Source organism: Pithys albifrons, chromosome 6, assembly GCF_047495875.1.
Source record: "Pithys albifrons albifrons isolate INPA30051 chromosome 6, PitAlb_v1, whole genome shotgun sequence".
In the NCBI taxonomy this organism is placed as follows: domain Eukaryota; kingdom Metazoa; phylum Chordata; class Aves; order Passeriformes; family Thamnophilidae; genus Pithys; species Pithys albifrons.
The window spans coordinates 23,685,449-23,712,642 of NC_092463.1; the positions used below are offsets into that span (position 1 = coordinate 23,685,449).

General features: G+C 40.4%; 1 protein-coding gene across 9 annotated transcripts in view; it reads right to left on the bottom strand.

Moving 5' to 3' along the window:
• Positions 1-225: 225 nt before the first annotated feature.
• GPATCH2L (G-patch domain containing 2 like) overlaps positions 226-27,194 on the bottom strand; it is a 45,876-nt gene continuing 18,907 nt past the window's right edge. For all 9 annotated transcript variants that reach the window (XM_071557795.1, XM_071557792.1, XM_071557793.1 and 6 more), the window contains 2 exons: positions 19,493-19,584; positions 226-14,448 (listed from right to left, as the gene is read on the bottom strand). In XM_071557795.1, the coding sequence (XP_071413896.1) occupies positions 14,276-14,448; positions 19,493-19,584 (265 nt within the window). In that variant the 3' untranslated portion in view covers positions 226-14,275. The remainder of the gene's footprint in view (positions 14,449-19,492; positions 19,585-27,194) is intronic.

The following is a 27,194-nucleotide window of genomic DNA, read 5'->3' on the forward strand; positions in this document are numbered from 1 at the left end:
GATCCACTGAAGGGACAGACAGCCCCTTGGAGTTTTATTTGCCCCTCATTACTATAGGGACACAGAAATAGAAGGTCTTTAGTCATGCAATTTCAAAAGCCTTTCAGGCCTGTTACAGATTTGCCCTATAATCCTTGCAAAGTTTTAGCTTCTTTCTGTGCCTCTTGTTTTCTTGAGAAAATTGCCTTATGTCTGATCCCAGAAACACATGGAGCAAGCTGTCTGTGGGCCTCAATATCTCAGTACTTTTATTGAAAGTTGTTACAGAAGATGGATGGTTTTTTTAATAACATTCTCGTTCACCAGAAAGGCTGGTTCTCATTACACAAACATGATATAGAGATACTAAGTAATTTCCATAATTTTGCCCCATCATTCATTGTGCCTCATAGATAAACAAATCAGAGCCTTAAAGAGAAGAGATTCACATGAAAGACACTTTGGTTCTCTGGAGCTGGCATGTCCCTTCCAGCCATAATCCCTTTTTAGAAAGCATATATGGTTACGTCACAGGAAATGTCCCTTCTCACCTCAGCTAAAGATAGTGTCAAAACCCCTAAGGAACATGTGGGAGAAGATGAGCACACAGTTCTTGGCAAGGCAACTCCATATGACCTTACAACCCCCTAAAAGCAACTCTTGCAGCTTGGACTATGTGAAGTTCCTATGAGCTGCTGAATCCCTGGAGAGCATGGGGTGGTGGGCAAAGATCTTCAAGCAATTGAGCCAAAGTTAAAACCTTGGTGCTGCCAGTTGGGTGAGTCTCCCTAATTCAGAGCATTATTTCCAGGACTTTCTCCCAGCTCACTCAACTCCCTAGCCCCAGTCTTGCCATCATGCCTTGGGCTGCCTCTAACACTCCTCATACACATCAGCAGAGCCAAGTGGATGGCTTAAGCCAGTAAAAATCAAGGCATTATTTGCTGTTAAGGTGGTTGATGTGACTCAGGAGTCAAAGAAAAGGTAAGCAGCAGGAGCTTACAGCCAGGCATGAAGAGACAATGAAGTGGAGATGGAAGGACAAGGCTTCTCCTTTTAGCAGATGAACCACTGACCTCATCTCCTGGCCTTATACCCTGTATGTCCAACAAACATCCTTAAAATGTCAGTCAATTGAAAAGACTTTTTAGAGTGTTTTCAGATGTATTTGTATAAAAAAATAGTGAAGAAATAGAAAATCAACACCCTTCCAAATTTCTACATATAGGGTTTCAGCTCCCACAGCATTCAAGGCAATGTCGGAAATCCTTTGAGTGCATTGCAACTGAACCCACTGTCCTGACCCACTCAGCTGCACATGCAGCCCATCATACATGTTGCTCTAGTCCTCACTGTGCTTCTCCACTCTTCAGGATTGAGAGTCTCAGTCTTCCCAGTACCCACTTGTCCTTAGGCTTTGGGGCCAGTAGTTGAAAGTTACTTCTATATTTACTTAGGACAGCCCCATGAGAGAGTTTCAGCTGTTGTCTTGCCTGTGAAACTTTATCAGCTTTGATGTTTCTCTTCAGATGAACACTTTGTATTAAACCCACACGTTTTAGCCCTAACAACACAGAGAAGAATCAAACTCTGTGGAAAGACACAAGATCTGGAGATTACTGACCTTCACACCCCATCCCAAAGTCCACCTTTCATTCACACTTATTCTTTAATGAGATGACATGAAGGGCCTAAGTAATGGGGTATAGTATTCATGTGGATATAAACTACCTAAGCAAAGGCCTAGTCCAGCCTTGCTTTTTTTCCTCCTTTATCTTACCCCTTGTATCTCACAGCTTTGCCCCTTTGCCCTTGTTCTGACTCTTTCTTGATCCTCCCACCAGGTGACAATTTGAATTTTAAAGCCATTTACACTCCAAAAGGTGCATAATCAGATTTTTATCCTGTACTTTTCTGATGTGACTTTTTTATTATGACATCAAGTACTGACCCATAATAAGGATGTAAATGCTCACTTTAATGTCTATTAGCAGTATCTGCGGATGCATATAAAATTATAGTATCATCACATAACTACGTATTAACCTCTTGAGCTCCATGACAAACTCTCCAGGGAACACTGCATTCCAATTTTCAATTACCAGCAGTAGTTCAGGGACAAGCAGTAGAAGTTGTACTCATCCATATCTTAAACACTCAACGTACTGGCAGAATGACAGAGCAGTCACATTCTGAATATACCAGTTCTGGTGCTTCCAGCTGCTAGTTATCTGTGAGAAGCATCTGGGTTCTTCCCAGAACAAATACAGTTTCATTTAAGTATACATACAGGTGGAATGTAGCTTACCCAAAATAAATTTCTGGTTTTCAGCAAAGTTGTTTCTGAGTCACAGGGTAGTACGCAATCATCACTTTATCCACAGCGATTAGCAGAGAGAAGATAAGGTGTACAGCAACATACCATGTGTCATCTTTTATGCTTCTGTTGAGCAAACAATGCACTTTGCTCAGAAAATGCCCATTTAGCACAATGTGAGGGGCAGTGTGTAAGCAAGGAACGATGTAGTCCATGGTGTTTTATTGCAAGATTAAGAAAACTACAATTGCAGCTACTTGTCCAATCCCAAGGTGGTATTAATGGAAAGCCAAACATTCTGATTTTTATCTTTTTGGATAATGGTATCTGTTTACATCATAAAAATGGGTATTTAGCTGCAAACAGAGCGTGCCACCCTACCTCTGACAAATGAACACTATAAAAAACTTGGAGAGGAATGTTGTGGGTGTTTTTGGTTGGTGTTTTTTTTTAAAGATACACTAGTTTCTCTAGAAGATCTAGACCTGACAGTCCAGGGAGAGAACAGAACAAAGCAGAGCATATTAAAGACAAAAGTTAGTACCATTTTTTCCTTTGCACCTTCCTCCTCCTTTCCAATACAGCTCAGTCTGATGATTGATTCTGGTTCCAAAGAGGGTTTCTGTCCTGAGGAAATTTTTCCCAAAATATATACTAAGGTTTCTGATATTCTAAAACTTTGCTGCATTCGGCATTAACAGGCAGCCTATCATTTGTTAAACAACAGCCAGGTTTTCTTCACTGGACAATCATTACTTTGCAGTTTAGAGAAAAGAATCAAGAGGACATAATTTGAATTATCACTACAAGACATGAGTTAATATTCCCGTCATGCTATGACCTTAAGGTGAAAGTATATAAAGTGTGACTGCTCAATAGCAAGTTGTCACCTACCTATTGCTCTTTCTCAAGTTGTAGAAGACAAGTTATTTCACAGCAGATTCTCTGCAATAGCATCTCGGCTGCTCTTTCAATCCCTTGAAGTTCGTCCAGGAATCATAGTATTTCCAGAGATAAACCATTTTTGGGGAAACTAAAATACCTTTATAAGGAACCCCCAATACAAAGTAGACACACGCCAAGAAATCCTACCGCAAAAATAAATAATATATATATACACAGGCACACATGTATATGGTAAAAATAATCGAAAGGAAAGAAATGAACTGCCATCCTAAATTGTCCCTTGATACGTACACTTTACAATAATGCCAAATCAAATGATCACAGAGTTTATTATTTTGAGAATCTAGAGCACAGAGTGCACACCTCTAGACAGGCAAGGTCTGAGAATTGAAGGAGATTAGCAGCAAATTAATCAGACCCAAGGAGAAAGGGAAAAGTTGTAAATAGTCAAGTTCTTACAATGAAAGCAACTGACCACTAGCCCTGGAAAGATCCCTGCCTGCTGTCACCTCTCTCTTAGCTGAGAAGGCAGAGAGAGACTTCAGCAATGGGGATAGTGCTACACACCTCATCTAACTGCATCTGGATTTGCAGGAGCTCTGAGCACTTACAGCTGCTATGGAACTTAGTAGGAAATGTGATTTGAACCTACCAAAGGCTACAAAGTAGGCCACTCCAAATTGCCAGTGTCTGGGTACATCATCCTAAGCCTCCTGAAATCCAGAGACAACTCTTGGGTTTTGTTTCAGTTGTTCTAACAAACTCCTCATTTATACAATAGGGGTGACAGTAACATCCAAATGCTCAGCAGATAAATTTATTAACATTCTAAGTTGCCATAGCAGGAGGTACCCTGAACACACTAACAAGGAAATTACTTCTTCACTCTTCAGAGTAGAGTCTGGATGCTGTGCAGTAAATAAAGCTTGAAGTCAGTCTAAATGAGGGGAGGAAAAAAATCAAAGGCAGTAGCTGTACATTCAAAGTCTCAACTGTTACTAGACTAAGGCAGGAACCTGGTGTGAAAGGGGCAATGGGGGATGGACAGGCCAAGACACACAACAATCAACCCCAAAAACAAATCAGGCAACTGCCTGACTGCATTGTACTGTACATGCAGAAGGGCACTGGTTACAGCAGTTTGGACCTCTCAAATTGTAGCATTGTCATCAGAGCACTAATTTTTTTGTTTTCTTTGTTATTTAGCAGTGGGCATTTGAAGAAGACAAGAAGACATTGATTCAATATCTATGTAAGCACATGAAACCCGTGGTTTAGAGGCACACTGTCTACCAACGTGGTGAGAGTGGGAAATGCCACTTGCCCCAGGTAGCTCCATGGTAGCCCCTGCACCACTTGAGTGCAGGACAATGACCAGATGTCATGGTCTCTCTCTCCACCTGGAAATCAAACCCGGCACTCCTCACTCTCACTACATGCTGTCTCCACAGTATCTGAAGGGATCAGAAAGGGATAAAAGGCTCCCAAAAAGCTCCCCTTGCTGCTCACTGCACAGCCAAGAAAGAAAACACAGGACTTCTTTCACTCACCATAAAACACTCAGCAACAAGAGGCTTCTCAAAGTAGGACTGCATATTTCCCAGCAGAGGGGAATCAGGTGAGTCCAAGCACTTGCAAATTACGTGGTGAAGCAGGATGTGAACCTCTCATGATGCTGGTGTCAAAATTACTAAGAAAACATCAGTGTCAGTGCTGGCATTAGTTTATCAGAACCACTGGTCTGCCATCACTGCACCTGCAGGCAGCCTGTGAGCTACATCATTTCTCATACATATTTCATTAAAAAGCTATTACTAAGCATCTCTTCTCACTGGAAAATTGCTTTACTTCAGTAGAGAAGAAAATCTGCACACCCAGATTTGAAATACCCTTTGTTTAGATGTGAGAAATTCTCCATTAATACATAGCAAGTCTACTTGTAGTCATTTATAGAGTTTCAGTTGATTTTTCTGAGCTAGAAAAGCATGAAGCAAGTATGTCTGAAAAACACCAAAATAGGCAAAGGCTAACACAGTTAGCCCTATTACCAAATTAACCACCAGTTATTGAAACTGAACTGAGAAAATTCGCAGCCCTGGCAAGTAAAATTCAGAACATGCGAACAACAACTTTTCCCTTTTCTTCCCTCTTTTTTTTTAAGAGAAACTAATCCAATTATCAAATGAAATGCTTCGTTACTTAAAATAAAAAAATGCAAGTAGGTGGAAGACTGAACCAGCTCATAATAATTTTTAGATATCTGACATTTTTGATGTTACAAATAGTTTGCCAAATCTGAGCCCTTCCCAAAAGAGAATCTATTGCTCCTTGTTCCAACTTACCTTGTAACTAACAAAAATCAGCACATTTCACTGGGAACACTTCCCAGTTCTCACAGGTGCAGCTGGTAGACATGAGAGAAAAATTATCACTTTTAAAAACTGAACCACTCTCCCCAAACATAGTGTTGAAAATTTGAAGCCATTTCCAAAGGATCTTGATCTGTTTGTTTAAAAACATTCAGTCCACTTAGGATCTTATTTTTTACAATTTATTCATTTGAACAGTTAATGTAGAGGGATTCTTGTGTTTTCCTTCCATAATTGTGTATAGCTACCAATAATGGGACATAAACACAAGCAAAAGAAAATTCAAAGTCCACTGCTCATCTGATCTTTGAAGTCATTGTTATGATAAAAAGAATAACGCCAATCTATCTTAAAAGGATGTCAGTGTTAGCTTAATGGGTATCTAGTCATTTTGCTATCAGTTGAAACTGACCTGCTCATTTAAATGAAATCCCTTTTGGGACTGGGCAGATCTGAAGCAGTGACTTGGAAGTGAAAAGCTACTTAAGCTACTGAAGAAACTCTGGAATTGTTTCAGATTCCAAACAGGGAGCATCTCACTTGTCTAGAGACAACTTCCTGACAAACTAGGAAACAAAATCGCTACAAAACAACTCCAAAGAATGGACATGATAAATTACCTCAAATCCTTCGCTCAAGTTTGCAATTCAAAGGAAGAAAAGCACAGGAACTCCCTACAGACCTTCAGGTTACAGTTTATACTTATGGAAACAGTCAAGGAAGCATGCAGATTAATGGACACTCCAACATGGTAAATCTAGTCAGATGTCAGGGAAACCTCACTTCTCCCACTCTCAACTGAGTTTGCTTTATATCAGATAAAACAATTCTTTCACATATTGATTTATTTCCAGTTTCTATAATCAGAAGAGAGATTCTGCAAGAGCCTCATTCAGAGAATACACATCATGTTTTAAGAGAGAGGAATCTTTTTTATTTACATGTTATCCCTAAAACAGAGTCCTAAGAACCCAGAGTCCAACACCTATCAAACTCTTAAATCTTATGACCCCATAAAACATTTGGGATATGCACAAGGCTGCACTTTACAGATTTTCTGTAGACCTGCTTGGGAACTATCTCTAGGTAAGCCCCCTGTGACAGAAGGGGAAAGCTAAAATGCAGTTGATGGTAGCTTTGCCTCACTGTCTGGTGTTGCCAAAACTTGAGAGAAAATTCAATGGTTTCAGCAGTGCCTCAGGGATCTGGTCAGACCAGGCCAGTCTCAGTTCATGGCCCTCTTAGGAAATGCCTCTAGCAATGAAATCGCACATGCACCCATCTAGGCAATCTAGACTTTAGCTTCAAGTTCATTTTTATGCCAATCTGCACAAGATGGTTTATTACCTAGTATTTCCATTTCCGTAGAGGGCTTTCTACCACACAGGCAATAATAAATAATGCAATAAATTTTGGAATAAAAAAAAATTTCTTACCTTCTAGGATATTTTGCATTGAAAAGCCATGGTAAGAATTTAGGTTCAGGATCAACTGCCTGAATATCACCTTCTATAGTAGTGTTACAGCAGTGTTTGGGCAGCAAAGGCTTGCATAATATTTGGGTATACAAAGCCTGAATAACAATATAAGAACACTCTGTAAAGAGTACTCTAAGTGACTCCTACAGCTACTCCATTACTCTAAAGAAGACTAAGCGTAGACGCTAGAACTGAATGCATATGGATGTGGAATACTGGGGATTTTCATGCAGGAGAAGAATTAAAGGTTAAATGAGAAGTTTTCAGTGTGAAGCTTATGAAAAATTACTTATATGGGTTAGCGGATTATGCAGGACTTGTTGACTGGGTACAGATAGTTATACATGTCAAAAAGTCTAATTGTAAAGAAGGAACAAGACTTTTCAACTTTTCTGAAAAAAAATGGCATAGTAAGAAACAATGTCAGGATGTTGTATTAGGAAAAAAACTATATGAAGAAAAGATGCAATTTACTTATAAAGAGGGTAATTAATGAGAAAACTGATTAAAAACAACAATGAGCTAATCTTTGCTTGAAGTTGTTAAAGTCAGGCCATGTCTTTGTAAAAATATCATTAAATCCAGTTGCAAGATAAATACTATAGCCAAAAGGTTCACAAAAGTTTTCTCCAGCCTTGAAGAAAGTTTGTACATCTTTTTGAGGACACCGGGCTAAGAGAACGTTAAAGAAAGCATCACTATATAACTACTCCAGCCTTACACTACCCCCTAGGTATTCTGACCTGACCACTGTGAGACACAGACTACCAAAACAGACAGACCTTTGGTCTGACCAGTGCAGCCTTTTTCATGTTGTTCATCCCATTTCCTTCAGACATTACAAGGACAAGAGGTCAGCTTTGCAAAACCCTGATCATCCTCATAATATACTGGTATCTCTGCTTTAAGACAGTGAATACTCTAGTTCATAAAACAGAGCTCAGCAATACTTTTCCTGATTGTCTGCAAGTAAATATATTTTGCATCTTTCTCTGACATATATATATACTGGTCCATTTCCCACTTTTACTAATCCTTTAGGTTGGTACAAGAACTCTCTTTAGAATGCCAATTACCACATCTTCGTCCACTCACTGGACTCATACTAAGAGCCATGTTTGCAGTTGGGAAGGCATTCTACCCACCTTGAAGTTAAGAAGTGTGCTCCTCCTGTCCACAGCATAGGTCTGTATTGTACACCCTGTGACTGAGGGCCAGTCATGTGCTGGGCTCCAGGCACTGGTGCCAGTGTAGTCTCCCTACACTTGCCTATCGCACTGTTCACTTTCTTAAGAATGAGATGCTTTGGTGTAATTAAGACATTATGTTCTCTGTGCTGAGTTCAATCCTTGTACTGGGTGAAAGTTAATGGCCTAACATAGTTTTGTCTTACCTTCTGCATGGCAAGTGACCCCACATGCTTTATGCCTTAAGAAGCATTGCTGTAAAGTATTTTTCCCATATTTGATGGTATAAAAGGAGGATGTCTCAATTATAAAACACAAACTGGAAGAGAATACAGAAGACAAAGATGTAGTAATGAAGTATCACACAGAAAATGGAGCTTGTCCTCCTTTGATAATCTCCTAACAGACTATTAAAATACATTTTCTGAACAAATGACTAGTAGTGTCCTTCATTTTTGCTTCACTGGAGAGTTCTCTGGTTACAAACTGTTCCTCAAGATAACAAAGCAAAGCTCTTATCCACTTGACATAATTCCTTTTCAATATCCAGGCACACACAGTTTTTGTAGCATCTTCCTTCTTCAGCACAGAAGGGGTTACAATGAAAGATGCACTCAATCACCTTTCTTGTTGTCCTTCCTCCAATTTTCCATCTCATCCTCTGTTCACTAAGCAAGCTCTGCAATATCCACAAAATAACAGCAGGAGTTTCTACAGGTTGAAGGACAGCACTGACCAACTCAATGTCATTATTCAGAAATGATGCTGGCAAGACACACCTCTGCACACCACAATCACGAAGCTAATCTATCATTCAGTAGCACTAGTCCCAGCCTCTTACAAGGTTCTCTCTAGCTACTGTTTTGTTGCCTTCTTCACTCTTTACTGTACCTTAAAATCATAAATCCCTGAGGCCAGAAACTACATTCTTTTAATTTGAAGTTCTCCAGTACCTACCCAACTGGACATTTAACCTGACTAGAGCTCACTGCGACTACTGGAAATGTGCAAAGAACAATGAGTTAATGTGCTCGTCTCAGGTCTTGATTTCTCTTTCACAGAATGTCCATCTTCTCCCTGCACATAAAAGCATGTCGTCTTAAGATTGGTCTCTGTCATTCATGAAAAATTGTGGCAATTGCATGAGGTCTCCAGTGACAAACAGGGCTATGTATACATCACCTTTTTTCTAAAGAGACAGGAAGGAGTATCTGTGGAATGATAGGCTAGTCAGCCCTACCCCAGTCCCTCGTAGCTTTATGGAGTAAATTCTGAAAGTGATTTCCAGGCACCCAAAGGACAAAGAGGTGACTAGTAACAAACAGGCTGCCAGATTAAAAGAGGGAAAATCAAGCCTATGAACCTGACTGCTTTCTGTGATGTAATGACAGGCTCTGTGGATGCATAGAGGGCAGTGAATGCTGTTCCCAATGACTTCAGTAAGCCTCTTGATGCAGTCTCTCATGGCACCCTTACAGCCACACGGGAACTATGGACTAGACAGCATCCAGTAGGAAAGGTCAGTGAGAAACTGGCTGAACTGCTAGGCTAAAAGAAAAATGATCAATGGTTTGAAATCTGCATGATGGCCAGTTATGAAAAGCATGCCTCAGAAGACAATACTGAGATCAATAATTGTTCAGTGATCATTAGTGACCTGGTGGAAAAAGGCAGAACATACTCTCAACCAGATCAGAAATAATACCACATTGGGGAAGGGAGCCACTGATAAACTGGACGGTGGGGGTACCACCCAGAGGGACACTGACAGATTGGAGGAATGAAAAGATACAAACATCACAAAGTTCACGAGTAACAAAATAGTTCAGTTGGAAGGGACCAAACATCACAAAGTTCACGAGTAACACAATAGTTCAGTTGGAAGGGACATAAATGAATACCCAGTGCAAATGACTGATCACTTCAGGACTGACCAAATGTTAAAAAGTAAGGGCATTGTCCTAATGCTTCTTAAACATTGACAGGCTTGGGCTCTCAACCATCTTGGAAAGAAGCCTACTCCAGTGTTTGACCATTCTCTCTGTACAGCAATGTTTCCAAATGTCAAGTCTGGATTTCCTCTCGCATAGCTCTGAACCATTCCCATGTGTCCTCTCACCAGATACCAGGGAGAAGAGTTCAGCATCTCCCTCTTCACTTCCTCTCCTCAGGATGCTGTAGAGAACAGTGAGTTCACCCCTTAGGCTCTTTTTCTCTAAACCAGACAAACCCAGATTTCTTCATCACTTCCCATGGTACATGTCTTTCAGTGCCTTCATAACTCACTGTTTATTATTTGCTCTGTTTTAAAATTACATCGTGAGCCAGTCGAAGGAAGTGATTGCCATGCTCTGCTCTGCACTGGTACAGCCTCACCTCAAATCCTGTGTGCAGGTTCAGACACCACAATATAGGAAGAATATAAAGGTCTTAGAGAGAGTTGAAAGGAGGGCTATGAAGGTGGTGACGGGCCTTGAGGGGAAGCTGTATGAGGAGCACCTGAGGCCACTGGGCTTGTGCAGCTTGGAGGACACTGAGAGGAGATCCCATCACAGTCTACAACTTCCTCATGAAAGGAAGTGGAGGGGCAGGCACTGATCTCTTCTCTGTAGTGACCAGAGACAGGACCTAAAGGAATAGAATGAAGCTGTGCCATGGGAGGTTTAGGTTAGATACTAGGAAAAGGTTCTTAGCCCAGAAAGTGGTTGAGCACTGGAACAGGCTCCTCAGTAAAGTGGTCACAGCACCACACCTGACAGAGTCCAAGAAGTGTTTGGACAATGTTCTCACGCACAAGGTGTGATTCTTGGGGCTGTCCTGTGCAAGGGCAGGAGTTCACAGATTCATCAAGGTTGAACATGACCTTTAAGATCATCAAGTCCAACTGTCAACTCTGCACTATCACTGTAACCCCTAAACCACTAAACCATATACCCTAGTGCCAGATGCAGCCTCTTAAACACCTCCAGGCATGCTGACTTCACTACCTCCCCAGGCAACTTCTTCCAGTGCCTGACTACCCTAACAGTAAAAACAAATTTTTCAGTATCTAATTTGAATATCCCTTGTCTCAGCTTAAGGCTATTTCCTACATGTTCATTGTGATAAATAACAAGTCTAGAAGGGCATCTTTCTTAGTTGGCTCACTGAGTACTTGTGATGAGAAATTATCTTCAGCATACTTCAGGAATTTCCCACACTTGCTTGTCACAGCAGTCTGGTATTCCCAGTTCATGCCTGGGAATTTGAAGTCTTCCATAAGGACAAGGAGAGGAGACAACTGGAGAGAAGACAAAACTGGAAAAAGACTGGGGAGTCCTGGTGGACAAGAAGTGGAATATGAGTGATCTGTGTATCTTTGAAGCAATAAGCACATACTGAACTACCTTAGTAGAAGCACAGCTACGAAATCAAAATGTTATTATTCCTTTCTACCCAAGTAATCCACATCAGAAGCAGTATCTTTCACAGTGAGTACTGTGTGAGCAGTGTGACTTCTAAGAAATCTGCCTTAGAGAAAAAAGAGTCAAAACATGAACCTATTTTATTCATCTAAGAATGCTGCAAATATTAAAATCTCTATCAACTTCCTGAAGTCTGAAGATAAATTTTGATAAATGGCCAGGAGTAATAAGACACATGATTCATTTAGCTTGCCTCAGGACAATCAAATTTAGGTGAGAATCTGACCCATTCCTAAATGGACTCTAACCTAGAAATAGGAAACACAGGGCAGCTGCAATAATTTGAGCCTCCTGGCACTTCTAGAAATTTGCCATAGTAGGAAGTATGGTCTGCCAAGATAAGACCTGCCACAGTGCCTCTTCAGTACTGTCACAGGTATGTTCAGCCTTTAAAGACAAGAAATACCTTATAGGAGCTTACAGCCTAAGTAAGGGCTTAACCCGATAACAATGCTACCGACCTCAATAGGAAAATGTCACATGGCATGGCAACCCACCTCCACACCGCCCCAGTGAGATGAAGACCCTTGATTCCCTAACACCTGTCCATTGGAACGCCATGCAGTTTAGATTACAAGGCTTCCAGTCCTACAATTTACCTGCAGGTTGTCAGGAGAATGTGACCACCTTTCCCCTTCACTGTATTCACGAGTACTACACAGTCAAGCTACTCCTTTTCAGGTTTACCTTCCCTTCACATGTTCGAGATGAAAGGCCCTCCAGGGCTGAAATTTCCTGTGCTACCTCTTAGGCACCATTGTTCAAAATAACTACAAACAAGACAAACCAAACTGTGAAAACAGGAACACTCTTTCCTCCATAAAGCCCTTACAGCTGGTCCTGTAATCCAAACAGACCTCTGCACTCCTCCATTATGGTAAAAATGTACTACCCTCCCCAAAAAAAGAGAGAGATTTAAAATGACAGATCTGACAGTTTGCTTGGGCTGCAAAATACAAATCCAATTTGGGTATCTCCACAAGAATAAGTAGGTATTAAGGGATCAGACACAGACAGTGTGTCTGTAGTATAACCAACTATATTTGTCAATCATGATTTAGCAAGTCATTCAATTTGTTTTGTGTATGTTATGACCATTTAACATTTTAATACAGCATTAAATATAACCCACTGCTTCATATTCTCACAATCAAATCTGTCCCTCAGCTATTTGATTTACAAGGGAGAGCAGAATACTGAAAAACCAGTAAAAACATGCAAATTTTGTTATCTGCTTAAGAGTGCTAGCTGAACCTCCACAATCAAAATTAATTTTACAAGCTTAAACAGTCCAGTCTGAAAGCCCCGCATGATGAGGAAAGCAGAGAGTCCTATTCATACAGATATATCCTATTTTTAAAGGATTTAAGAAGCTGTGAGGCCACCTGTTCCTTGACACATGGTATGTACATGTATTCTGAAAACACAGCCCAAGATAAGCTCCAGAGTAATTCAAGGAAAGAGAGGGAATAAATCACTGTCCATATATTCTCCAATAGAAGGTAACAGTGGACCAAGTGAAGTTCTGTGAAGTTCTCTTTAGTGTACACTGGAGTGGAATGTTCAATCCTTGGCAGATGGAGACACCTCCAGCAGGTGCAGCAGACAATGCTTGTGATGGAAGGGAAAGCACGAGTCAGGAGGAGATCGATCAATACCCATAACGCTCTGAATTCAGGTGACACTAAGTGGTTTTTTTGTACAATGTCATGTTAACTTCAACAGCAAGCATCCTTTAGAAACACTGATAGTTTTTTTTTAATTTATACACTGAGATATGAAGTTTTGTATATCCTATACCATACTCCAACAATATTTCCAGGGCACCAGCTTACACATTTATGCCGAGTAGTTCTCCCAAATCCTTATCCAGTAGGAGGTTTAAGAATGAACATGCAATACACAAGCAAGACTAAAGACATTCAGACCAAGGGAGAAGGAAAAGGTCTAAACAGACAATGATGCTGCCAGTGAGCCAATGGCAATTCCTATGTGGACAAGCACCATATTTGCTTTTCCAGAAGCAACATGATTTGAGTCCATTGGCACGTGGCCTGAAAACATTCTGCTAACACAGAATTCAGGTTCCATGCTCAACTTGTTTGCATTCCCTCCTCATTCCTCAGCCAAGAAATCCTTCTGGCCTGTAAGAAAGCAGGGGGAGACTTCTGCCTCCCTGAGTGGCAGTGGGACTTTCACCCCCAAAATGCCAAATACACAAACAAGCAACATGTCCAGGGGCTGAAAAAAGATCAAAAAAAACAAAAGAATCTGTACATGACCCATTACATATAAGCTGGCCATCAGGGAAAGATATGAATGCATAATAAATACAGCAATAGCAAGAATATTTTTAAAAGCCACTGCAGTCCCAACAGTGATTACCTTTTCTTAACCATAGGTTCACAAACATGATTTAGATATGTGGGGCACACAGATCTGCCTGGATGATGGCATGCATCATGCACCAATACTGAAGATATCACCACTGCCAAACAAGATGTTTGGTGCAGACACACACCAGAACCAAGCACTTCCAAAATCAAGCAAGCTTTTACAGCTGCAATGCTTCCTTTTAGCTGTGTCCAAGGCTCTTCTCTGGTGGCATTTTAAAAAAGTTATTGGAGGCAGCAATAGTAGATTTCTCAGTTGCTGGTGTTTTCCCAGTCCACTCAGAGTTCTGGGATCTCAAGGATGGTGTTGCTGGTAGCTCTGATTCTGCTCCATCCATTTGGACAGATAAAATTGCTGGAATACATAAAATTGGAGGAAAGGGGGAACAGAGGAAGAGAGTAGGGAAGGGCAATAAGAAAAAAGTTAGAACAAGTAACTTCATGGCAAATGCCTCATACATATAATTTCTTTTATGAAAGTGTTATTTATTGAGTTCCTACAAGTTTTCCATCCAAATTCCTTTGAAATACAGGTTCTCGATAGCATTGACACCTTCACCTTAATGACTCACACATTCAAAACTCCAAGTTCCCAGTCCAGTAACTAGTTCCCTTAGTCAGAGTTCCTGTAGAAAACCAAGAGCTTTAGCTGTCCCATACTTAAACTGAATCAATTCACAATCGTTCATCTGAAGATAACTTGAACTCTTTGCAAAGACTCAACCCTGTATGTGAGACTTGGAAAGTCCCTGAAGGCATGGCAAATTTCAGGTTGCGAACCTCATTTAAAGAGGAAAACATACTTCTCCTTCTCACACACTAAGGGCAGTACCACGAACCTCCACATATATCCAACATGGTAAATCAGCATATTATGACAAGAAGCTACTTGCCAAGCTAGGTTGAAATCCATTCTCATTTTCTCAATCCATTCTCATTTTCTCATGCTTCAAATGGGACAGACTATAATAGCACAAGAGATTTGGAGATGCACAGCTCAACACAAGTCACATAAAATTCCAGAAGAATTGACAGAAACCTAGAGATATGAAAGTTTGTTCCCATTCTCAGTATACTGAAACACTCAATCCTCAGAACCAGAACAGGGCTGGGTAAAGAACAGTAATTGCCACAGGAGTCTTTAGGGCAAACAGAATTTTTTTTAACAAGTAACTGCTTCAATGCAAAACAAATCTCCTTCTTGACTGTAGTCTCCTAACAAATAATATTGTTTGTGCGTTTTAATTACAATTGTGTCTGCTGCTCTGTAGTGGTTGAAGGATAAACAGGCCTCAAGGATAACAAGCCTCAACTAGACAACTGATTGCTTTGAAGCTTAAATAAAAAGTTGGTTCAGTGCTTAAGGTTCCACACTCAGTAAATCTGGAACCTCAACAATGCTGCTTCTGTACATCTGAAACAGTGAGTCATTCCCATACAGCCAAAACAACATAGCTGATAACAGTATATTACTTCTTTTATGTCTAGCCAACCATCTTCCTCCATCTGAAGGTCATATGAAAAAAACCCTCAAAGCTAAGTCAAACTCCTTAAACTAACCACTACACTATGTGACCCTTGCTAGCAGTCTTCCCACTCAGGCTCTCAATCTTAGTTCATAAAAAGAAAAAAAGCAAAGGACTGAAACAGGCTTCTTGCTGCTGTGTATGACAAACCACCCTGACAAAGAATGAATGATTAGCAAGAAACAAGAGAGGGAAAATGCACCAAATTGCTGCTTCTCATCAGACTGGTCTCTGATAAGCAGGTTCACAGGCTGCTAACTGGTACCTTTTAGAAACTATTTTTTCACAAGCTAAGTGTGAATACCTGCCAAGGCAAATAGAAGTCTATTTATGTAGATTTTTACCCCCAACTCACTGTAATACCTGAATAGGATGCCAATTACCACATGCACTGCTACATACCTAGAGGACTGAACCACATAAACACTAAAAACATCAGTGTAAAGATCAACAGTTGTTCACCATTTATTGCACAACCATCTTTACCTTTGGCCTATTCTGACAAACTGAAGACAGACATGACAATTTTCATCAGATCCCTTTCAAACCAGAGAATAACTACCATAAGAATAACATTTTATGTAGTACTTCTCAGACAAACTCTCCTGTGCCACTGGGGACATGATTCCAAATCTACTTTACTGCAATGGAACTAAACACAAGGACATTATCCATGCCTTCAACATCTTAGACCACTGAGAGCTCAAAGGAACTTTATCATGCCAGACTTTCTTCCTCCCTAGGCATTGGCTTTTGGTCATTGAGCTGGATAAACCTCTGGTCTAATCCAATACAGTCAGTCTTAACATGCCAGATTTCCTTATTCTACTGCCAAACTACACCAGCCAGACTTTTGTTCTTACCTGGTAAAAGCCTCATGCTCTGGGGCTCACACTGTTTGACTGTGTAGTGTGCAAAGCACTAACCTTAATTTTCAATCTCTCTGAACATTTGCATGTTTGCCCACTTAATTCTGATATCTGTCACATCCTGAATTGCAAATTTCTGAATTTTCTACCTACTTTTTTTAGCTCTCAACAGCTATCTCAGTTATGGTATTTAGGCCTGTTAGCCTCAAAGAGCAGTATTAATGCCAGAAGTTTAATGATATAACAATACTATAGAGACCTAAGGCACTTCTGCTACAGTAAATGCATGTTTTTTTGATGTTCATATACAGGTCTCTGGCAAAAGATGCTTTACCAGAATCCATAAACACTCACATTCATGAAAATACGTGAGAAGACATGGAATAAAGTTAGTTTGCTTGGCTCCCAAATAAACATTGTCTCTAGCTCCCTTCTCTCATTCTTGCCCTTAGAAAGGAAATAGCATCCACCTCTCATCTGCCTTTTATTAGCATCTTCTGATTTCAGCCAAATTCAACTCAAAACTTTCTGTAGATGGTGGGGGGTGAGGTGACAGGGGAAGATTTGTAGCTGCATGTTTAAGAAAGAAGCTAAATTCATCACAATGACAGGGGATAGTGTTGGCACAGATTTGAGCTATTTATTCTTTTAGGAAAATCCTATAAAGAATGACACGAGGAAGCCTCTATCTGCAGTCTTGTTCATCACACTGGTGAGGAGTCCGATAACGGATGTATGCAGTAGCGTGATTTAGTGCCGGGAGCTGGCCCCTGATGTGTATTAATACAGCGGCAAAGCGGAACGAGCTCCTCTTCATCACTCATCTCTATAAAAGAGGTGGAATCCGAGATGGCCCGATGTTCAGCAGAGCAAGCCCATTTGTTCTGCTGACTGATGAAGCCAGCTCAGGCTGTGTCCTTCACCTCCATGGGGCACTCAGGTTGCAAAAAAGGAGATCACTGAAGCAGGACCTGGTCAACAAGTGAGACGAGAGCAGCTGGACTCAGCTAAGGAGCTATTTAAAGGTGAAGAAATCCAGCATGCTTCGTGCCTGCAGTGGCAGGCATGGGCCTGCGTCCTGATTTACCTGTGCTTCATGTTTTGCAGAAGAAGTAAAACACCAGAACCATAAAAAGCCTCTGTAGTGAGAAAAAGGGGCTGCCATGATTTCACAGGTACAGAGGAACCCCAGTACATGGCATTTATGGAGTGGTGAGTAGATGCATGGCAAGGCAGAAAAATCTTTATTTCTCTCATCAATATCTAACACACGTAAGAGTTCAGTTAATTCTACATTAGTGCAGAGTAATATAGTGTATCTTTTTAAGCTTTAGTAATTCCATACTAAGATCCCCCTTAACAGAAATATCCGATTTCAGTATTTTCCAAGTTACATTTCCAGATTGTGCCCCAGCTGTAATTGGAGTCTGCTGTAGAAGGTCATCTATGACACAGTTCCAGTTATCCAATCAAAGTTTCTTGCCAAAAGTCAGTATTGTAGCAAACCCTGCCCATAGCTGTTCACTTCACTGGAGATATTTCTAAACAGGGTCTAAGGAAGAGATCTTTACCATTTCTGACCATTAAAGACCTTGCAGCACTTGTCTCTTGATGAGCAGCACAAGCATGCTTGTCCATATTTTAGCAACTACACTCCATCCTTATTTTGTAACACATAACTCTAATTTTAACTCTGTCATTCATAAAAAGAAAACTTTCCAAACCTGTTGCTATTTCCACTGCTAAGTTCCACTACAGATGCAGTTTCAACCCTTCAAAAAGTGTTCCCTATACAATTTGCCTAGTCAGGTAAGTACAATTTACATACTATTTTGAAACATGTAGGCATAGAAACAGAAGCTCTCCTTAGAGAAAGTGACCAGCAATGCAGTACAGAATACACTCTGAATAGTAAATGATAGTGAGATACCAGCATTCATACCATTAAAACTTGCTATGTATCCCAGGGCTAAAATTCTGTGGCTCGATACATGATTTTACTAACCCTTTCACTACAAAAGTTTGAATATCCCATCATGGAGTACACAAAAGCCAAGAAAGAATATCCTAAATAAAGAGTCAAGAACAGATGACACTTCAGCTGAGCAACAAATTATTAATGTTCTCTTCTTTTTTAATACAGAACCTTTCAGACAGTTTGTAATCCAGATCTGCGGCCTGGAGAGAAAGCACAACTTTTTCCCCTAGTTCATTATTTTACTGTCTATCCACCAGCCCAAGGAAGAAACATGAACTTCATTCCTTCTATTTATCATCAGTTTCTTTGGCTTTCTCACTGTTTTCACATCTCCATTTTTCCCATCAGCTTACCCACTACTGCCCTGTTACTGGGTTACAAGAATAGTTTTTTAATAAACTAGTTGGAAGAACAAGGGTCGCCTGATAGTCACAAGATAGGGTAAGGTGAAAGGCCAGAAAGTAGCATCCTAAACTCCATTGTTCTGCAGATTATAACTTCCAGACTCTGATGAGTAATCAATCACTTTCCACAAATAGACCAGCATTTTAATGATGACTACATCCACAGAGCAAGAAAAAGAAAAACATAACTATTTTCATCCAGAAGAGTAATACAACGCCCAGGGAACAGGCAGTCTCATCCAGTGACAATAGAAAAATTGCCAGATTTTTGCTCCTGTGAAAGTGTCTACAGATACCCTGACAAAGGGCATCAGAGCCACCAGCTAATGCCAGTCCAACACTGAAGGAACACACTGTGCATACTGATCAACTCCCTATTCCCATGGACTGCATAACTGAGGACAGTGGAAATAACATCTTATAAAGAAACTACTATCTACTGTACAGTGAAGCACTCTAAATTATATTAACTTAGCATAGCTACATTGCCAAAAATTTGTTTAGTAGGCAGTTTTTGATGCTATCCAAACCCACGTTTCATTAGTCAACCAATGTAACACTACTTTTTGCCTGTGGCCCTTTGCTCAAGAGGGACATGACTTTAAAAATGCTGGCAAGTTACCTGATGTTGGGCTAGACATGGAGGCTGCAGCTGGCTTTCGTTTCCTCTTGATGTCCCTTGAACATGGGGGTCCCAGGTGGACATTTGTTTGCCTGTGGAGGAATTGAAACAAATTAAACTGTTTGAGCATCACGTTTCTGTAAGACTGACCAGTCACTTCCAAATCCCACCTCCCCATCAGCTTAACTAATAAGCAGCACAAGTTAAAAGCTTCTCAAGGAAGTTTTGCTCACATTGTTTGTTAATATACCATTATGCTCCCATTTCTTTTAAGAGCTCACACACATAAACTGTCAATAATAATGATTTCTTACCCTTTGAAGGATCTAGTTCTGTATTAACTTTAAAATAGCTCCTTGCATACCTGCAGATGTGATCAAGCAGTCATATGACATGTCCTACCATCTATATAAGCATAAAAAATGTCTGCAAGATTGCTCTTTAAAGAAACTGTGTAATATTTGCACCCTTAGTCAGAAATTATTTTGCAATCTATTTAGTACTGTAGTTACATTAGAATGTACCTATAATGCCAATAGTCCATGCATATTGTTTCCACTACAGCAGTATGTTCATAAAATTAGGAATCCAAAACTGTCTCATGCATTTTCAAAATCATTACTTCCTTATCAAAGTGCTGTGTAAACAGATGAATCTGGCTTATGCTAACACAGCCTTGCTGCACCTCAAACTGGCTGAAAGGCATAATCTGTTCCATTAATATCAGCTGTTAAGTTTGAAGCCTACTCATGGCCCTTTCAGTTTAATCATTTGCCAGTTAAGAAGAAAAGAGCATTGTTGGGACTGACTTGAACCGAGAGCTCATCCAAGTTCCAAGTACATCCAAGTTCTACATGTAGGAAGCAGAGAAGTTTAATTCAGAAAAAAAAGCCTTTACAGCAGACTGGAGAACTTTCTCAAATACCATCCATAATGAATATAAATGCATTGGATTCAAATCCCTGCTTGGTCCAATATAACAGTTGCTTTGGCAAGTTCCTTGGTCATTCTCAGCATCAGATCTGATGTGCAAAATGAAGAACTAGAGTGCAAATAGAACGCGTTAAAGACTGTGAGGTGCTTACATGATACAAAGACTGGAACCATGTAAGTTTTGATGATGACGGTATGAAAAGCTCCTGCACCTTTAAAGCTTGTTGATTTTTTTAAAAAATCCTGATGGCTTTGAACCGTCAAACATTTTTATCAAGTACTGAAATCTTTTACAGATAACAAAAGGAAAAGTTCATGGGTTTTTATTTCCATGCCAAAATCTATTAAAAAAACAAATCAGCATATTTAGAATATCTGTAACTTTAGATGCTGACTTTACACAAAAACAAAGTATGTTGTTATATCTATACTGTGTAGAAAGCACAAAAAAAATTCATCTGCCAGTCCATTCTATAAATTCTTTGAATGCTGCCGGGTCTACCCACTTACCTGTAACAAATGCACCACCTCAAAATAAAAGAAATATCTACCCTTCTACGAGATCTGTCCTCTATATTTGACATTAAGGAAAAAACCAGTTAGTTTCACTGACAGCCAATTTTTCAAATCTGGGAACACATACTAATACAAACAAAGAAGTCTTCTGAGGGGATTGAATACACCCACAGTAAATTCACAGACCCATTAAGTTCGGTGGGAGTGTTGACCCACTGGAAGATAGAAAGGCTCTGCAAGGGGATTTGGACACACTGAATCAGTGTGCTGAAGCCAACGCCATGAGATTCAACAATGCCAAGTGCCAGGTCCTTCACTTTGGTCACAATAACCCCATGCAGTGCTACAGGCTGGGGGCAGAATGTCTGGAAAACTGCACAGCAGAAAAGGATCTGGGGGACCTGGTCAACAGCCAGCTGAATGTGACCCAGCATGTGCCCAGGTGGCCAAGACAGCCAGTGGCATCTTGGCTGGGATCTAGAACAGTGTGCCTAGCAGGACCAAGGAAGGGATTGTCCCCTTGTACTTGGTGATGCTGTACCTCTAGTCCTGTGTTCAGTTTTGGGCCCCTCACCACAAGAAAGACATTGAGGTGCTCGACCATGTCCAGAGAAGGGCAACAGAGCTGGTCTGGAGGGTAAGTCATATGAGAAGCAGTTGAGGGAGCCGGGATTGTTTAGCCTGGGGAAAAGGGGGCTCAGGGGAGACATTACTGCTCTCTACAACTACCTGAAAGGAGGTTCTAGACAGGTGCGAGTCAGCCTCCTCTCCCAGGCAACGAGCAACAGGACAAGAAAGCACAGATTCAGGCTGCACGTGGAGGTTCAGGCCAGATATCAGGAGGTATATTTTTAAGTACAGGGTTGCTAAACATTGGAATGGACTGCCCAGGGAGGTGGTGGAGTCACCATTACTGGAGGTGTTCAAGAAATGACTGGACACGGCACTAAGTGGCTCAGTCTGGCTGACAAAGTGGTGATCAGTCAAAGGTTGGACTCAGTATTGGATACTAGAGGTCTCTTCCAACCTAAATGATTACGTGATTCTGTGAAATGCTTTCAAAAATACTGACACACCTATAGACTGTGTATTCAAATCCTGTGTTTGCACACTGAAGTGACTCACCTTTAAGTGACTTTGCATATCCTAAAAGCTACTTTTGTACATGACTATAATAGCAGCTATGTAGTATTTTAGCAGAGCTGTACCATGTATTCTGAAACATCTAAGCATGCATAGCCTGAGGAAAAGATTATGGTTTACTTTCCATCAGTGACACAGTATTAGATTACTAACTAGATGACTACATCATTATATATAATAATCCAACAATTTTAAATAATACTAATAACAAAAACAAGGATAATAAAAATGTTCTTTTTTTAATTTTATTAATTTACAACATTAGCCATCTGATCCTTGGTAGAGAATCACTGTGGATTAGGAAAGAATTATGCACTATCATTTCCAAGTGACTTTATTTTATTTTTCCCGTTCACAAATATTACAGCTAGGTTTTGAGTAAGAGCTCTTGGCTCTCAGCTACATGCTCAAACTACATCTATCCTTACCTGATGATTAAAAGAGGGAAAAAAAGAAAAGAAAAATGAAGGCATAAGAATCTCAAAATCCCTTCTTGTAGTGAAAGTAAAGACAAATCACACTCCAGCTGGAGACTACTAGCAAGAATGCTGTATTTAGTAGCCCAACCTCTAACACACAAAGGCTCAGAGGACATAAATTGTCTCTGTAACATGTATTTCATTCAGGTTTATCCCTTATTGATCACCTACACTTCAGTTAGTAAATCAGGAACCTATTGATTACTCACTGGCTCTGACTGACCCAGTAGTAAAAGTGTCAGTTTCAAGAGGTAGATGCACTTTACAGGCACCATAAATCTGCATACAGGGAATCTCCAGCTGGTAAGAACCCTGGAGAGCAAAGGACTGCACAAAGGGATGAGAGTCTTCACTAATACGTGGACAGAAAGGATGTCTGAGCTATAATTTATGAAATATACACATTTTTGGTAGATAGCACACTTTTCAATCTAAATATCTAATCACTAGTGTGCATACAGGTGCTATATCAAAAAGATAAGAGTTAGTGAATCCCAGTTTAACAGCAGATTCCTACGAACAGCACTGCCAAGCAAGTCAAATTATGCGAATGCACAGCACCCAACGCAGCAGTGGACAGCCTGAACTATAAAATGTGAAAATATCACTGACAAGCTGCAACAATGAATCAATTAGTTCCTCTTCCAAAGCTGAATTTTAACAACTTTTCTGAACAGATACTCTTACTTCCTCTGAAGTAGAATAGCACAGGAAAGTGTGACAGAAAAGGCATATCTATGCATTGTCACAACACCCTCTGTGACAAAGTTTGAGGCCAGAGCTTTGTGGGATGAAAGATCTGGGCCTACACTGACAAACTAGAAGGGTACTTACTCTGTCCTTACTGACTTTCAATCTCTTCTGCTGGGCCTCCATACTTTCTTTAATGTTGCATGAACAGTAATGAGAGAATAATTCCCTGGTTTGTTTTGGAGTATGGCAGGTTGATCACAAGTAAAAAACAAAGTTGCAGAGCCTAGTCACACAGAGATGGATCTGCCAGGTGATCAGAGACTAACGTGAAAACCGAGTTTACAAGGTAGGGAAGACTGAAATTCTAACCTGGGAAGAGAAAAAGGAGAACACACTTGGAGAGACAAAGCAGGATGCAAAGTGCAGTTGTGTTGATAGCTGCAATATATTCAACTCACACCGCAGTCCCTCACTGCCAGGAGTTAGTAAATGAAAAATTACATACTTATAGGAAAAATGGCTTTATATGAAAAGTCTATAGTGTCTTTTTGACAGTGATAATATTTTTTTGTAATCACAAGCTAAAGGAATTATTCAGGAAATATGGATTTATCTCTGGTTTTTAACATAGTACTTAGAGTACCCACTTCTGCATGCAGGTCATGCTGGAGAAAAAACAGGCTTTGCTATACAGAAAGCTGAAATTCATAGTACTCTCTAATGTATCTAAACTAATGCTTCCTTTCCTCTCTTTTCCACGTATTTATTCTATTGCTTTATATATAATTTTTTGTAATTAATGGTAGCTGCATACACAGGATTCCTATCTCACTTCCACAGTTCAAGGTGACCATAAGCAGGAGCTTGCCATTACTTTACATCTACCATAGGATTTCAACAGAAAATTATGATTGGCAATACAGTCTGTGGAGACAATACAGAGCACAAGCAGACACTGGCTCACAAAGAACTCTGCTGAACTGCACCAGCACCCTGAAACCTTCATTATCTGTGAAGTCTAAATTTTAGCGTGATGCCCACTCTCAAAAATCTAGGGTAAAAACCACCCCAATCTCACAAACAAAGGTCCTTGAAGAGGCCCTACAGAACTAAATGTGACAGTCTGGGGCCTTCTTGGAGGCAGAAGGCACATTGCACACTTCTGGGCATATCCCTCTCGCTGTAATCTCACAGCTGGTCTGCTTATACTCTTTATTCTAACCTTATCCTTAGAGGACGCAATGCCAGTGGACTTTGTAGTGAAAGACAGAGGCAGGCATTAGTCTACTGTTACACAAACAAGGGATGCTATTATCCTCATGTTAAAGTGAATATTATTAGAAACTCCTTTTAACAAGGATGCTGCTGTTAAAGCTCCCAACAACCCAGCTGTTGCTGTTGTGATGCTACATTCCCAGCAAACACAAGCCAAATGAAAGGCTCTTTCTTTAAGCCCTCAGGTGTTACCTGAGGCTATTGATGGTGGCTTCACAAAATTAACAGTAAAAGCAGAATTCTTCCTTCTCTTTGACTACAGAGCCAGCTGGGCACCAAAGTCTGATCAGCACATAACATGTGTAAATCAATCACACGTGGCAGCTTTGTGTTCAAGTAGTTCTTGCCAACACATCACACTGTAGATATTCCCTGGGCAGAGTAGTTTCCTATGCCCTGCAATGTCTCATGGGAAAGCTTCTAGAGCACATTTACAGATTCCAAAATCACTAACAGGTCAGCTCACTTCTTAAATCATCCGAATGTTATAGGCCTTCAACAGCAGCAGTCTGTTCCCCAAGTAAGCATTGTAATGATGTGGCAGTTCCATTCCTAAAAGTCCACATGTGGCAAATGCGAGTGAACACGTTTTCTTCTTGTTTTCCATTTAAGCATTCTAAGCAGCTATGATGTAATTCCATATATCATATTCTCTGTTTTCACACTGAGTCACACAGTATCTGTGCCAGAAAGACTCCTAATATTTGCCAGACCTGCTGAGTACACAGATTTGAAATAGCAAGTAAAAAAATTTCTGAAGCCAAGGGGAATTTATTTTTCACACCAGAGAATTGGGATTCACCAAAATGGGATCATTAGGCCTCAGACAACTGCATGTGACACTAGGTTGATAGCTGCTGTTCATTGCATGCCTGTCAGAAGAATTCAGTTATATCCGCAACTGAAATATTAGCCAGGCTTTAGCAAAGGAAGACATGAAAGTGCTCCAGCTAAATGAAAAAAAGTTAAAAGAATAGGGAGAAATATGCCTAAAGCAGCTGACAGCAGACATTTTTACACAAAGCGTATTCCCTTATATAAAGGAAGATAAAGATGTGTGGATAGGTTGCATGGAATGAACTGGATACTGGCCTGGTCAAGTGGGAAAGTATGAGATTGTGAACATTTATCCACTTGTTCAGCTGCCTCAGAAAGGGCTCAACATTGCAAGCAATCCCTGCATTTCCACATGCTTGGGCAAGAGGCAGAAATATGAGGATCTCTGCACACATACATAAGTGACAGAACAAGATGTACTTTCAAGAGCATATTTCTAGAGCTGGAACTAGAATTTGAGATATTCAAGTCTGTTCAATTTAACAGCACCACCAAACCCAGGGCACGGGACAACTGGCAGTTTAAAAGGAGAAGATCACTCACCCCTCTACATCTTTATCCCACGTTCCAGTCAAGATGACAGACTCGCTTCTAAATCAAATTAAATTCTCAGTTTACAGTTAACATTAACTCAGAGTACATGCAAAACAATTTTCTTTGTCTGTCGTGTTCAAATGTCTAAAACAGTTCTTCAAATCTCCAACATCTACCTGCCATCTGAGGTCCACTTTTCCTATGACCTTCAGTGGGAACATTTAATTGCATTTTTTCACTCATAATCCTATTTTCAAGCTAGGCAAATAATAAATGGCATTAGGGACAATTTATCCTCTACCTTCCTTTCTTATTCTGCTTGCCATTCAAACTCAAATTGAAAGGAACACTGGTTCTTGGCTCTTCTGAAACTCTTACCCTACCTCAAGGCAATAACATTCCATCAACCAAGAACCTGTAACGTCTGCCCACCAACAGAACCACAGAATTACCAAAATCTAATAAGATACTCAGCTTCAGCCTATACAAATCCTCTTAAGTAGAAGAAGTTTGAGAAGAGAATTCTGTTCAGACCACTCTTTCTCCCAGAGAGGCAAATGGGCAGAGGGGAAAGAGGGGAAGGATCATTTGAGCTGCCCATGCAAGTCTCTACTTGGTTGCTTTTAACAGCCTGCATCATGAAGTCGAAACCTTAACAGACAAGACATGATTAGCAAATGCTTTGTGCTCTTAAAGGACAGTAATTATAGGCATGTGAAAAAAAGAAGAGATCCCTGAGGTACTCTTCCTTGCATGCCTCCCGAGAGGCAGCAGGGCCATTAAAAATTCCATGATGAAGAGGAAAAAGAGTCTGGGAACAGCCAGGAGGCAATACAGCAAATTAATACACCAGCCATCCCTTGGGACGACTGCAAGAAAGCAGGAAACTCTCCTTGTTTCACAAAATAAAATTATACCACTAATGATAACAGTCACCACACACACAAAACAGCTTCTAATGATGGGTGTGAAATTCCCAGTGCTGTGCATACACTTTGAATGAAATCTCTTCCCATCACAGACATAAATCAAGAAAGGTAATCTTGGCAGTGTACAATTTATACAGCCTTTCAAATAAGACTTCCCAAGGAACCCTGCACATAGAACCTCCTCCTTGACACTAACAAGCCTATCTGGAACACCCGTAAGTGCACTCAGTATTCTGGCCTTCAGTTCTACTTTAACAAAGCACTAAGTTACCAGTCTTTCAGACAAACTGCACCAAAATCCACCACTGAGGCAAAGAAAACATTTCCACAGCAGAGGAAAGACTCCTCCTAGCAAGTATACTC